This window comes from Calonectris borealis, chromosome Z, assembly GCF_964195595.1.
Source record: "Calonectris borealis chromosome Z, bCalBor7.hap1.2, whole genome shotgun sequence".
NCBI classification, from domain to species: Eukaryota; Metazoa; Chordata; class Aves; order Procellariiformes; family Procellariidae; genus Calonectris; species Calonectris borealis.
Window position 1 is genome coordinate 72,227,160 of NC_134352.1, and position 15,953 is coordinate 72,243,112.

General features: G+C 38.2%; 1 protein-coding gene across 3 annotated transcripts in view; it reads left to right on the forward strand.

Moving 5' to 3' along the window:
- Window positions 1-5,829: 5,829 nt before the first annotated feature.
- Window positions 5,830-15,953, forward strand: part of FYB1 (FYN binding protein 1) — a 68,664-nt gene continuing 58,540 nt past the window's right edge. For all 3 annotated transcript variants that reach the window (XM_075138093.1, XM_075138094.1, XM_075138095.1), the window contains exon 1: window positions 5,830-5,911. In XM_075138093.1, coding sequence (XP_074994194.1) covers window positions 5,909-5,911 — 3 coding nt within the window. In that variant the 5' untranslated portion in view covers window positions 5,830-5,908. The remainder of the gene's footprint in view (window positions 5,912-15,953) is intronic.

The following is a 15,953-nucleotide window of genomic DNA, read 5'->3' on the forward strand; positions in this document are numbered from 1 at the left end:
GTAAGCAGCCTCTCTAAGTAGTAATATGTTATTGCTGTTTAGAATAAATGATCAGATAGTATTTGGGGCATTTCAGTGACACAGTTGAAGAAGTGATGGACAAGTCCACTTACATGTTTCATTTAAACATGTGACTTGATATAGCTTTTAAAAACAGCCACTTTGTAGCTCGAATTTGTGAATGTTTAGATTTGTATTTGAATGTCTTGACAAATAATGTTATCTCACAGAACTTCAAGAGTAAAATGGAGTTCTGGGTAAGAACAGACTAAAATCCAGATTTCATCTCCAGTCAGGCTCTCCATCAAAAAAGTTATGTCTTAGGGAGAGGGAGAGAGAGACATATGTTCCAGAAACAAAGTATAAAGACAGCATGGGAGTCTGAATTCTATTACTTGATAAGTAGAATGCTTAAATCCAACAAAGCTACTGTTATAGCAGTTTTGAAACTTTTAGCTTGGAAAAAAATAGTTTAAGAAAATGTTTAGCTACATGGTTTTGTCAGATTTTTTTATTTTTAATATAACACTGCAAAGCAAAAAAAAAAAAATAAGCAGCGTTTTAAGAATGGATGTTCTGGTCCATAAAATGGCAACGTGGTCTCAACTTTCTTCACCGGCTGAGAACAAGAAGATTGCATGCCACTTGGATGTGACAGTAAGCGTTTTCAGGCCCAGGAGGAAGTGTTTGGGTTTTATGCTTAACATGTTACCATAAGTTCCTTCTCTTCTCGGAGGTCACAAGAAGAAAAGAGGTGGCAAGATAGGGAAAGGATTTTGAATGTTTTGCCACTGAAACACCCTGATGGTAAGTATCACAATGTGACCTCTACCTGCACCAAAAATATGTATCAGAAGATTTCTTCTATGCCTGCCCTCTCTCAGCTTCAATAGTTCAGCTATATCTAATATTCTACTTGTGAAGCACCCTGAAGAAAGCACGGCCAGCAAGATATAACAGCACTCATGGGCCATCTAGCCCTACATCAGAGAATTACAAACTGCTTCCTACAGTACCGCATCTCCAAGTTATTCCACAGATGGAAGAGAGAAATTGAGAGAAGAATATAATACAGAGCTGGGAAATCAAGAGTAATATGAGGAAGACAAATATAAGAAGTAGGGGAAATTACATAAAACTAGGAAGTGGCAGATTCAAAACAGACTGAAGACTGGTCCTTCACACAGTAGGCATACCAAAAGTAAATATGTATTTTAAAAACTTCAACACAAACTGATGGAATGTTCTCAAACGTGTAGATAATCATGCTCACTTAAGAAATCTCTGAAGCATCAATTTTGGCAGGCTGGGAAAGTATTCTGTGGAAGTATTTCTACGTGTTTCCCTACTCCTGGACATTCCCTCAGTCGGTGCTATTGCCCTCTTGTCAAAAACAGGGTGTCAAATTAGCCTTTCCTTCATCCAGTGAAGTTTGTCTTATTTTAAAACAATCTCATAAGCAGCTTAATTTTATTCCTGCACTATATCATTGACATGTTTCTATTCAGCCATGACAGCAAATACAATGATGATTATTCATGATCCATACATATTCAGATATGTTTTCTCTGGAATGGCATTGTAAAAGCTCTTTTAAAAACCTAACCTAACTTTGGCTCCTGATATATCAGACATGTTGAGTACTCACTCTTCCAGCAGAAGTCAGATACTTAAGTCTTCTGAAAATCACAGTATGTGTTTTGATTCATTCTTCATTAGAATTATTTTACATTACAGTTTTCTTTGAGACACAGTGAAATCATGTTCTTGGTGAGCCATGAGCATACTGTTTCACTTAAATTTTGACCAAGATATATGTCATAGCTACTATGTTTTATCACTTCTTTACTATTTTTTCTTCTTTTTTAGAAAACAATAATGGATTCCAAACCAATTCTACAAATCAGAGTTTCTGGTGGCCATTGCTACCCAAAAGCAATGGAATGCCATGATTTAAAAGCACCTGCAGCTTAAATGATTGCTAATCAAAACAAAGTAATACACCAATAAACCTCTTAACAGAGATGAGCTGATGCAGCGGGGTGGTCCATCTTTTATTTGTCTGTGGCCGTCATTAGAGCATGAATTATCTATCTTTGTTAGTTAATGGCATAATGGTGTCCCCTTTTCAATGTTTTTTTCATAACTCTTTCTGGTATGTTTTCAAACTGATGTTCAAGAATTCAAATCCAGCATGAGTATCAGAATAATGTATAAAACATCAGCTGATTGATGGTATATTGTTAGTAAAGAACCTGGGAGAGTCGTTATCTTCAGAAGAATGCCCTTGTGAATTTATTTCCAACCCCACATCTTACATCTAATTCACGCTCTGAATCACCAGTATGCTTATGAAGACATGCAGCTTTACCAGTTATTACTCTTGCTCCTCCAAACATTTGCTGAATAGCCTGACATTGTATCTTGTCTATGTCAATGTGTTAAAGATTTTTATAGGAAATCAGAGGTACCTTACAAAGGGATAGAAGAGTTGTTATATTACCATCCATATTTTTAGCAATACTTCCAAAGGAAACAAGGCTGAGACAATTGTATTTTTATTGCACCTACCTGTCAGTCTTGGAGGGAGAATTGTTCTCAAAGAAGTTTCATGAAAAACTTTGAGAAAACAAAAAGAAATTAGTATCCCTGTTGAGGAAAAGGTATTAACGGTAACTTAGCTATTCTAGTAGAATATAGAAGATATTTTCATAATACCAGAAGATCTACATGGAAGCAAGATACAAGAAAACAGATTTCTTTTAAAAAATTAAGAACAAAGGTATATGAGGGCTGAGCAGTGGAAACACAGGAATGGTAAAAGCCGTCAGATCAATGAGATCAGTACCTTGCATACTTGCAGTCCAGGTCTGGAAGGGTCCTTTACCTGGAACCTTCTTTACCTGTCTCCTACCACCACAAGTGACCCTGAAGACTTTTAGTACCAAAGATCAAACATCACAAAAGAAAGTGGGAGAACTGTTTCCCAGGCCTCTACGGCAGGAGAGCATTCAAAAGTGAAAGTGTACTGATGACCAAAGAAAGTGAATCACACCCTGTGCTACAAAGGCAGACCAAAAAAGAACTTTCACTCGTTCCTGCCACCATGAATAGTTCCCTTCACACCACAAAAGTGGAAATAGCCTTCCACTAATTAATAGGCTTCCACTAACTAATGTTCCCAAGTGCAAACACAGGATCTTCTCAATGGATGGAGCACACATGCACCTAGCATGCCTGCAGTCTTCCTGGAACATTTCAGAAAGCCTCACACCTAACACTTATGTATTTTGCTGCACTGTGCACCTGGAATAAAGCTGCTCTTGGTGGAAGAACTGATGTTACTGCCTCACTGTGGGAACAGCAGGAATCTTCAACAAGAGCAGAGCTATCAGATATCAGGAAATCCCTAGCAGACAGAGCAATTCCTCAAGAGCTGCACATGTAAACATTCTTGGTTAAAAACAATAAAAAGAGTATAGGCCCAGGGAAACCTACCATAGTCTGAGATTTAGCCCTCAGTGTGACCAGATTTGCTGACCAAGCATCTTTCCAGTACAGATAGTATTCTCCATCTGACAAACAGATTTTTTTCCTAATGTCAAAATCCTCCCTGTCCTGCCATTAAGTTTCTTTCATGAATTGCTTGGTAGCCTTACTGATCTCCTTCCTCCTCTGTCCTCTTTGGAAGATCATTATTGAATATGAATGAATATAAATGAATATAAAATTTTGCCTAATTTCCACTTTAAAAGTACTCAAACCTATTTATACCCCTTTGATTTCAATCCTTTATTTTTTAGTAAAAATAATCATTCTTCCTTGATACTTACAGACCTTGTCATTTCATCTCCACTTTCTTAAGTTAGACAAGGAAAGCTCTTTTAGTGTCCTTTCAGAAGCCAGGAAGTCCTTCTACTCATACTAGAAGACTTCACCTGTACCTGTGCCAGTTTAAATTCATGGTCACTCAACATAGTTGACTAGAACTGCACACAATACTCTAAATGACTTCTCATCAGTGCTCTGCACAAATTCTTTTCCTGCATCTCCCCAAAATCATATGCCAACTGTGCACTCGAATCACGTGCACTTTTCACAGATGCATGTCATGTTAGTGACTCATACTTACTGTCTCCCTGGCTCAAAGCAAAAATTCTTGTTCTTAGCCCTAAATATATGACTTTATTATTAAACTTTGGTTGACTTCTACCACTCCAATACACAAAGTCTTCTCATTCTTCCTGTGTAATGACCTGAATCTCCCCAGTATTAGTAGAACCATTCAGTTTAGTACATCATCAGATAACAGCGGTATAGGCCCAGCTCTTGAACTAGATTCCTGACCCAAGTAATGAGCAGGATCAGTCCCATGACGTATGCCTGCAGAACACTGCTAGTAATCCCAGTTAAACTCAGGAATTCCCCTTCCACTTCTAAACTGATGCTGCTTTAACCAGCTCGTTATCTACCTCGCAGTCTTTCTGACAGGTCACCTCCTCTCCCAATTCTCATCACTTAGAATTCAACAAAGGACATTATATGAAATACTCTGCTTAAATCTAGATAGCTCAAGTTAATTGTATTACCTTTGCCTAAAATGCCAGTTAAACTTTGTAAAACGGATTTTAAGTTATTCAGATGTAATCCATCTTTAATGCAACCTACCTTAAATGTAGCTACATATACCTAATATTTTCTCTTTCAATTTTTTTTTCAGATCTGTTCTTAGAGTTGCATAATGTTGTGCTCAAACAAATAAGCCTGTAGCTGCTCTAGTAATTTTCTGCTTTTTAGAAAATAGGTAATATGTTTGCTAATTGCCACTATAGGTATCTCTAGTAGTATTTGCTATTATCTATATTATAGACAACACTGATATATTGCATTGAAGGTTTAATTGAAAATTGTAAATTACAGCAATGCAGCAATCCTTTCAGTACTCTAGTACTATGATTATGAGAAAATCCTGATTTCACCACAAAATGCAGTTTAAATCTTGTTTGTGACACAGATACGGTATTTTCTGTTACTTTACTATCATTTTCATTTGTCCCCCACTACTTCATTCAGAGAAGGTTGCTTATTGAAAACTCAACTGATTTTTTATTTAGTAGTTGGACATCACCCAAAATATACCAGTGACTCCCCCTCCCCTGCATTTAGCATGTATTCACTCCTCTTCTTCCTTCCTTCACGTATTTTCATTAAGTCCTCTGTTTTAGTTTTTTTTTGCTAGATCCAGCTCAGTGAGGTTTATGGCCATATGCCCTTTCTTCCTTCAATTTTTGTGCATAGGAAGTCTGCAGCAGTGCAGCACTTTAATATCCTGTCGGACCAGGACAATCCTATTTTTCTGATAATATCAGCTATGAAAAGCTGAACACTCAAAGGTTAATTGACAGAAATATAGTTCAGAAGAAAATTACTTCAGATTTTAAACATCTATGAAAATCTGAGCCAGAAGGAGATGTGTATGGGGTTGGTAGTGAAGCCTGAATACAAGAAAATTCAGGAACCCAGAGTACGAAAGACAGAAAGAAAATATATTTGCCTTTTTAATTCAGTCAAAGATTGGTGGAAACATAACTATATAGTTTTCTCATCAGCATAGACCTGTTTTTTCATTATAATCTTGGAGGTCATAAAATGAATGAATGCTCATTCACTGTCATTCGTCCTTCACAGTGGTGCAGTGTATCCCAAACAAATGCTGTTAAAAATTCTGTTAGGTCTCTGATAATATGCAAAACAAGGATTTTGCTGATATCTTTTCCTGTGAAGGCTGGATAGACCACATACACTTTCAAAAAAGGAAGTGCAGTGTGAAAGACAAAGAACATTTTTGACTCACTCTAGTACAGTACATATTCTTTAGCAGACTTGTGGAGACAGAGAGCCCGAAACTATGGTAAGTACAGAGCTCTATTCATTTACTTTTTATTACATGGATGGATAAGATTTAGTACTAAAACTGCAGTGAATGTGACTGTAAAACTTTAAATGTATTTCTAGTAGTTTTCAATTCAGTTCCTTGCAGCTGACTTCCTGCTTTTGAGGGGATGAAGAAACTTTTTAGTTTTTTAGCTCCTTCATCATGTGAACTGGCCTTACTGATTCTGGCATTCAAAATTAAGGAAGAGAAAACAGCTTCTTTCAAAGCTAAGTTGACAAATTAGTTTGTGTATCTAGAGGAATTCCACAGTCAAGTGTCAATATGACACCAAGCAAGAAATGGGAATGGGTCAAGCCTTCTAATTAGATTTCCAGAAAGCAATTGCATTATATTATTTCGACTCAGAAGTACTTTGTAACTAAAAAAAAAAAGGAAAAATCTCCACTCAAGATTTATGCATTTATGTGTAAGTCTTCAATATAGTTGGGTTTGGTTTTTTTACTAATCTGTAGAATTTGTTTCCTTAAAAAGACAGTTTCTTTAAAATTCCAAACTCTATATAGTCTGTTTTTATAAGCATTTTATTAATAAACCAAATCAATAATTTCAAGAGAAGTGGTTCTACAGATAAATGTTGAAAAGTGGAAAACTGAATGGCTTTTCAGCCATCTTTGCTTTGGGAAATAGTTTAGAACTCCTGGAGTATCTTCTATACTTTTATCATGGTACATATGCCCAAATAAAACAATCTTTCCCTTGAGGTGGTATTATTAAAGAGGTATTCTTTATTTGAAGCTGTCAATCTTGTTTCAAGAGAAAAAAGGTATCTCATGAAACTTAGAGAGGAACCCAAGCTATAGAATTCAGTATCTTCATGGGGAAAAAGGTCTAACTTTGCCCATTGCAAGTAGCACTTGAAAAACGGCAATGTGAATAGGATTGAATGCAGAACACAGTTCACATTTAACAATACTTCACAAAGTTTGGAGGGTTTTGGTTGAGTTTGCCTCTATTTCACACAATGATCGAATTCTTCCTGAATCTGAAGCAATGGCCTCAAAGTGTTTACATAAATAATATTTTTTATGTTTAAAATATAAAACAGATACTTCTTATTCTATTTATTTCTGTTGTAAGGAACCCCACTGTGTAGAATCAAGTACTAAAGGGAAAAATACTATGTTTGTTTACACCAATAATTCAATTCAAGTCACTTGACTTACTCTGGGTTTACATATGGATAAATGGGATCTGAATACTGCCAATGGTTCTGCCAAACTAGCATCTCGTTGTGCTGTTGTCTGCTGATTTCTGGTTGCTGCAGAGATTCTTTAACTTGAGCTAGTCATTCAGGAGCCCAGATATACATGGAGCCTTTGTATTTGCAAAACCCTATGTTAAAATTTGCGAGGCAAACACACACACTCTTCTGGCATGATTCAAATGTCTAGCTGCTGTCACAAAATGGTTTGTTTAGAAACAGTAAGTAAGTATGCAAATATGTTGAACACAGAACTTCTGGTGTTGCCAAATGCATTTGGAAAATAAGCAACAATTTAACAGTTACACTTTTTTGTTTAAATCTTTTCAAAACTCCAGGTTGTTTTCTCTGAATCCAAATATGAATGACAATTCAAAGTAATGCAAACCATGAATTCATATGCTTACTGTATATCCTTGACAATGTTATATAGCACTATGGGAAAAGGAGTGCTTTCATCTTTGCATCACAGGCAACCCAGAAGCCTCACCAAGGAAGCAAATCACATTCTTTGGTCTTTTCTTTGATGCTGCATGGGTGGCAACTAATATTATAGCAACATGAGAAGATGGGAAAAAAAATTAGGAGGAGAGCAAAACAAGTAACTGAAGAAGGTGGAGGAATGTAGGAAAGTCTGTTTTCTAGCAGTTTTACAGTAGACAGAGGTCAGAGTGGGAAGACAAACTTATCCCTACAAAAAGAGCCAATGAACCTTTTGAACATGAGATTGGGCATAATCTGGCTGAGGCTGGCTCTGGTTTTAGTGCATACAGGAAGAGATGGAAGGAGCAGAGCAAGGTCTGCGGAATCCCGAGATCCAAATGAGGACCAAAACATAGAATTCACTATTTCATTTCTGACCATCATAACAGAGCCAAGTGTAAACCAAAACACTTAGACATAATATCAGATGAAAAAATAATAGAACTACAGTAATAGCTGCTGGCAGGTGTAGCTTCATGTGAGATTGAAGCTGATGAACACAAAGGAAAAAGGTTGCATTTTCCTTTGACTTCAAGCCAAGACAAGCTGTGTTGATTTCTGACCTAGAGAAATAACCCTTAACATGCCTGTCTTCTTGCAGTGATACTGATAATTCTCAGATATACTATGAGAAGCAAAAGAACTTCTGAGACATGAGAATTCAGATAAATCTTCTGATGCAGATATGGCCAACCAAGGAATTTGGTTGATCTATTTGGATCTATTTGGTTTAAAAAGAAAAAAAAAAAAGGAAAAAAAAAAAAAAGAAAATAAAAGAATTTAAAGAAAACCCCAGAAAAGCAGAGAGGACTGCTGGGATCTATTTAGTCAAAACATCCAGATGGAGCTAGAACAGCAGTTAAAAAGTGAGGTGCGGCACATTTTCTAGGTATCTCAGTTTGGAAGGCATTCACATTGCCTCATCAGTTGCCTCATACTAACTTTGCATTTAAATTGTTGCAGACTCTGTCATTCACCTTACATGACTATAGACAAAAAAGTCTCCACACAGGCAATCCCTGGAGAACAGCTATAGTACCATAATTTGCCCTGAAATAACTCAGTCAGGGCTCAGTGCTGTAGTTCTGTAGCATTCATCTTGGAAAGAGTTTTGTCTTCTTCCGGGATAGTCAAAATACATTAATCCTTTGGGACCAGATTTTTGTCTCACAAAAAATATGACCATGTAGTGAAGTGGTCTACTTTAATGGATAGTCAGAAAAAGCTTCTTCCTATTCACAAGTGGTTACATTGTACATTATATAGCAATTCTGGGAGCTGACACTGAAACCCATACTCCTCACGGCTAGAAAGGGACTCACACCCATCTCCATCTGTTCTTTAATGAAGGAAGTGCCTCCTTGGGTTATTCTTTTGAAAGAGAGGGCCTAAGTATGCACAGCCAAAAGTGGAATAAGGCACTTATCCTTAGACAGGATTCAGGCATATAAAGTGACAGGGAGGACTGAGAAATATATTAAGGGTTATCTCAGTGTTAGGGATGTTTGTTTCTTTATATGCTTGCTAAGATTGTCTACTGTGATATCTTTGTGTACAATTTAACTATTAGCATTTTGAATGTTTCCCTTGTCAACCAAGTCTGTTAATCTAATCCTGAAAGGTGCCTCCTTCAGCACCTATGCCCATCATTTAGGCACCTAGGTCCACTATTTAGGAAGAAACGTATGCCACGTAACTGCATGCTTTAAGGGAATGTCCACACTGCACAATGCAAAGCTATTCAGAAGTACCCAAGGAGTTATACCACATCAAAATCTCCATAAAATGGAAATATAACATTGACCAGGACTTGGACCAACATCTTCATGAAACATGAGGAATGGAGAAATTCTTCTAAAGAGGAGAGGTCTCCACATCTAGTAGAGCGTGGAAGAGCATATCAGCCTTCAGTCTGTTGAACTTGCTTTTTCTTATAAACTTTCCCATCGCTAACACACTTGCCGAAGTTAGGTGGCCCAGCTGAGATGCTGGTTTCTAAGAATCTCTCTTTGTCTTTCCCCTTGTATTGTAGGGAAAGCCTAGACTAAAAAAAAATCCATTATAAGATAGACAGCCAAGGGTCTGGATACCTCCATGAGGAGCAGCATAAAGCTTTGTGTGTTTAGGAATGCAGTGTCTAGTGCAGCCCATGTTCTGTAATGATTCTAATTAGATTTTAAAATTGTAGCGTTCCATCAGTATGCCATTTCCCATTTAAGAGGGCTTCTGCCTCATTCCATCAGGTTCACAAACGAAGTAATCTTCTCCGTCTCATCAGATTTAGCAGGCCCATTTGGAGAGGACTGCCGCATCATCTTCATACCAAGGGTTCAATGGTTCAGTGACCAAAGCAGACATGTTGGAAAGAGGTGCCTCTGGTCATGTCATAAAAAACCCTGAGCAGCATTTGGAGCAGTGCATTGAAACTAGGTCTACCCACTTCTAAATGAGTGCTGTAATTACTAGGCTAGAGAGATGCTTTACCCTTCTCTGAACTGAAGAATCCTCACATCTTTCAAGCAAAGAAAATCACCATCAAAACAGAGATGGAAAGTTCTACCATCAAACATTAATCACCTTTGGTCTGGTGTTTAGGCAACTATCAGGACAGCTGTGGGTTTCACACACCTTGGGCTGTGTTTTCTGAAAACTACATACAAGTAAATGAAAGTAAAGAGCAGCTCACCATTTTTAAAAAGAAAGGACTCCATTTCTCCAAGCATAGGGACGCCTCTAATTCTCCTCGACCATGGGCAAAACAGGGACATGAGGGATATAAGGCCATCACAGTACATTTTAAGATTATTAGTTTCACCAGACAAAAAAAAAAAAAAAAAGAAGACCTTGTCTTTCAGTGCAATATTTTACAACCAACTTTTATGTGTCAATGGAGTCCTACTGATTCTGCACAGGAACACATGATAGTTGATTATATGACAGGCTGAAAGTCTAACCACACTCGGACCAATCTCACATGTAACCCTGTGTGAACGACCTCTACCTTCCCGCAAAGATCACTGAGGTCACTGGACTTCAGATAGCCACAGAACACCAGCAGATCCAGGTGTCTTGCATAACTGGGAACACAGCAGATTTTGAAATTTATTTGTGCAAAACACAACTCGCAGGGCTAAGAATATAAAATGTTCAGGATACTATTGTCTTTGTGAGCCAGGCACAATTTTCTGTCTGTCAAGCCCAAGTGGAGCATAAGAAGTAGAGAAACACTGAGGGAGATAAAATTTTTTCCTGATCTTTACGCTACTTTCAAAAATGTTATAAATGAACACCTGTCCCAACGAAATCCAAAAATGCTTTTTTGGTCACGGTATAAGACACCAGGGAAAACATTGTAATGGTAAAGCTAGTCAAGCAGTGGAACAGTAGTAATTGTCTACAGTACCCAATGACAGCAATGCTCTGTGCATACATAATGCCCAATGATGCCTCTAGATTGGCACAGAGGGCCAAACTGCTCTCAGAACACTCCACACTAGCATCCCAGTTATCCTGCAGTGTCTTGCTGCCAACTTGAGAGCCCCATGATATTATTAAGGGAAACTATTGGCAAGCCAGGACTTGCGACATCCAGCCATATCTGTGCTCAGCCCGTTCACACTGAAATCAGGCAACATCCTGGCCTATTTAAGAGGAGTGGAATGAACTCCAACCTTCCCCACCCCTGTACTTTGCAACTTGGACAAAACACAGACTTGCAGAGACCCCTAAAATTCAGAACAACAATACCTTTGCTGAACTTTCACACGACCTTCATCCTTAAGAGTTTTTCCCATTCCTGAGGGGGACAAAAAGAAGGCTAAGATAGGAAAATGTGTTAGGTATGTAAATTAGACAAAGATAAATCACATTCATAAACAAATGTAAATGTGAAGCTGTTACAGAACATACCATGTTTATTTATTTCATTCTAAGATACAAAATTACCCCAATATTTCTTTCTGCCACCCAAACTGTAACATGAAAAATGTTGGATTTTATGTGTCAGCTTCTCCTATTCTAACAAAGACTAAGTTACACAAGTTAATGCAGGGCTCCCAGCTCCCTTTCTCTAGTGCTACCAAGCTATCTGCTTTTTTAAAAGTACCAACAGTGTTTGAAGGAATTGGAAAAAAACCCAAAACACTCTGCTTTCAAGAAAAAGCTTCTACATTTGATTCCTTTCCTTGAAAGTGTGTTTGGTCACCATTTACTAAAGGTACTGCCTTTCTCTACAGTCACACTCAAAGGTGGGAATTAGCAGCATTTGCCCTAATATCCTTTTTCGTTTGATAGCAGTCTTTCATTTGTATATTTATCATATGAGACCTTTTTGTAGTCATTTATTCCAGACCTGTCTCATGTAAGTATATTTTTAATGTCTCCTGATAGTTTAAGACAGGTAACACAAGGATATCTAAAGGTGCATTTTTTTATTTTTTGTTGTAAGTTGTAAGTAAAGTAAGTTGAATCAACAGGCTGGGATTAAGAACCTGATGGGATTTGCAGGCTCATTTCAATTAAAAAGTCGTCTTTTTTAGGTATTTTTTCTTACAAAGAGAACATTCATACTGTTCTGTATTCTAATTAAGAGAATCCAACAAACGAAAAAGGATAAAAGTAGTTCTCCATCAGAGTTCAGGACTCTTAACAGGAAAAATCTGAACTGAACAAAAATAGCAGCTGCCTTCAGCAGCGTCCCTCAATGAAAAAGTTGGAGTACATAGAAAATTAAGAATAGAAAAATTACACAGAAATGTACAGAAAGAAAGCCTCACCATGTTCTTGCACTGAAGTTGTGAACAATGGCCCCCAACTTGTAATGTCATCACTGAAAGGTGTGGAAAATTCATGAGAACAACTTATTACACATGCTTAAAAATGGGGCACATAAGGAATTTGCCAAATTCAATCCATAAATATTGGCAAAATATTTTTTAACCGTTTTGGGGGGGTTATGTTTTCACAGAATTAAATGGGGATCAGAGGATCTTGTGCAACTTGGATTTGCAGCTATGCATGGGTGTTCCTTTCACTTCTGCTGACACATCCCTAACAGCTTTTTTTCCCATTAGTCACTTGTGTAACAAAGTTTTGGAGAAGTGTCACAACCTCTACGATACCATGACCCTTCTCTAAACCTCTGAAGGCATCTGCATTTTGATTCTGAAGATGAGTCATAGGGAGATTCGTTGTCTTATTCTCCTTGGAGAAGAAAAACTTTTGGAAATCACGTCTCCAGGCTCTCACTTACTTCTCCTGTACAAAGCCCCTCAAAACAACAATTTTGCCATGACAATTGATCTACTCCATCTCTTAGTAATTCTTAAACTATTTTCCAGATCCTTTTGACAATCCCTTTTACGTCTTCAAGTGTTTATCCCCCAACGGTCCGGTCTCTACGACTAGTCCCACTTTATCCTTTTTTGGACCTCAGTCTCTAATTCATTATTCCACCACTAGGTTTCCATTGATCTGAATGATTTCCTTACACGACATGAGTTTTCAATCAGATCTCTTTTCCTCAGTCTCTGAGAGTAGTTGCTAGGGCTCAAATTTATGCACTAGCCCACAAGAATGAATAGTCAATATATAGACCTCCCTTAGGCGACCACCGGTGCCTTTCTGCTTCCTGCTGCTCTTCTCCCCACCACAGTCAGTAGCTGTTCTATCCTCCACAATAAGAGCATCCTATGCAATTGATGATCTACCCAATGGCCCATCTTTCAATGGATGCCCAGCAGACCGGCCTTACCTTTCAATCTAGCCAGTGCTCAGCAACAAATTTGGCAGTGTGATCCTGCACAACAACAAAATGAAAAATTTTCCCTATACGCTTTAGTCCTTGGAGCAGAAAGGCTAGTACGTGCTGCCTCCTTATTTGTCATGGCCTGTAGCCTCTGTGAGGAGACAGCGAAACTGAAAGAGACCCTGCTGAATTTCACCTTCTCATTTGCACATACCCTGTAAACAGCAGATTCAAGTGCCTGCAAATAATAGACTTGGTAAGCAACTAAATTTGCATGATTAAACTTAAGAAAGCAGTCATAACTTCTCTGCCTCTGAGGCAAGGCAGCAGGCAGGCATTGAGCAAACATAACAGCAAAAACCCAATTCATTGTGCTTGCAGTATGTGATCAGGGAACTAGGACACATGACAGCAAGAAGCTGAGAGAACTGGGCCTATTCAGCCTGGAGATAAGAAGGCAGCAGAGACTTTATTGCTGTCTTCAAATATCTAATGGGAGGGTGTCATGCTCATCTCAGAGACGCACAGTGATAGAATGAGAGGCAATGGAAACAAGAAGTATTGGAAACAAGATGCAACAAAGGAAAATCCCAATTAGTTTCCTTTTTTTTTTTTCTTTTTTTTTTCAACAGTGAGGGAAATCAAATACTGGGACAGCCTAGAGTTGCTGCAGATTCTCCATCCTTCCATATAGTCAAAATGCAACTGAAGAATGCCCTGAGCAATCTGGGGGCGTTGGCCCTCCTCTGAGCAAACAGTTGGACAAGATGACTTCCAGAGGTCCCTCCCTACCTAAATTACGCTGTGAGGCTATGATTTGTGACGGGAGTGGCTCCTCCATTAGACATCATTATTGCGCAAGCTCCAGGGAATGACACTACAGAAAAAATACACACACACTAATTGCACAGAGAAAGTGCCGCATGAATTAGGGTTCCCTTCTGCTCAATAGATGAAAGGTGAGATTAACCTGGCTGCAGGGCAGGTGTATGATGGAAGAGGGGACACATGGCCCACTTAACTCTCATTTCTCAGGTAGCACATTCCAAGTATAGGATAAAAAGGGGAAAAGTGAGGTTAACAGAAGAGAGGGGAGTCTCGGAAAAAGACAGGAGAGTAGGGCAGGAAGAAAGAAGTATTCTTTTTGAAAGAAGAAACTCTGAGTGTACCAGCAAGGCTTCAGAATACGGGGTTTGTGTACACTCTTTTCCTAAATTGACTTTACCAAGAGGACTCTCAGCAGATGGAAAACTGATGCTGGTTTTCTGCTGTGATTGTCAGAGGCACAGATGAATGCATTCTTATTTAACCTAACTTTCCATTTCTTTTGTTTATGGGTTTACATCACAGGTTAACCAGTCACTTTAAAGCCAGCAAGCTTTGTGACCAACCTGCTGTTACCTGCTAAAGATCAGGGATCAGAATTTATTGCTAGTCAGAATAAACTTTTTTAAAAGCCCAAAGGATCAGGCCATAGAAAGGATGTTAGGCATTACACAAATCCTAGGCAGAAGGGCTTAGGAAAATTTTTGTTGAAACATTCTTTTTTAAAATGTTTGGATTAAACTGGGTTTTCATTTTTAAACTTCATTGTCTTTGATTAAAACTAGGAAAATAGGAACATTTCTGAAGTTATTTTGTGTTTTGAAATGTTTATGCTGTGGGAGTATGCTTTTTGTTGTTATTATTTAGGTCACATCATTGTCTTTGTTACTGATGTCAGGAATTGTACTAAACTAAGAAATCATATAAAAGGTTGCTTTTATTTTTAATTAAACTTTACCATTCTGGATTGAACATTTTCCCAGATGCCTGATTTCATGTCTGACAATCCTTGAAAATGTGTTGCTCACACGAGAAAAATCACACTAGAGAATGTGAGATTGCTTACATGAAAGCAATTCTGAGGTTTGACCAGTTCTGTGACTGGTCAGGTGGTCCAGGAAGAAAAGTATAAAAAAGAACAAAAGGCTTATATGGGAGACCTTGCAGTACAGTACTGGCTGGGAGATGGGAACAAGAAGGATTCTGCCCATGTGTAGCACAGAAATTATGGTATGTTTGTATTTTGCTTGTTGCTGTCAAACCAACCAAGCTGTCCTGAAGCTATGTTTGAAGGGTGTGTTCCTACCTTCCTTCTCCTCCACTGCAACAGTTGTTTAAGGACTCCTTACCCAAGCACTGCTCTCATACAGTTACTCTAATCCTGTGTTTCTTTTTATTGCTGGTGCAAATGCTGTGTTGGTTACCTCAACCAGTGAAACAATCTGGATTGAAAAGCACCTCTCCCCCCATGCCCCAGTACCTTTCCTTTTCTCTCATTTTCTTTCCTTTTCTTGAATATTTTTAATCTATATTTTTTCAGTGACATCTGATATAGAACAGTCTTCAACTTCCCTAGCAGCAACCCTGAGGGGAGGCACCTTTATAAACTGCAGTGAAAAATAGTAGAGGTCATTACACAGGCTTCTAGCCTTTTGGGGAAACAGTAACTGTTAGGTGTCCCATGCCTCACATCAACACTGAGAATGTATTACTTCCTCAAGGTACAACTAGTCGAGGTGACT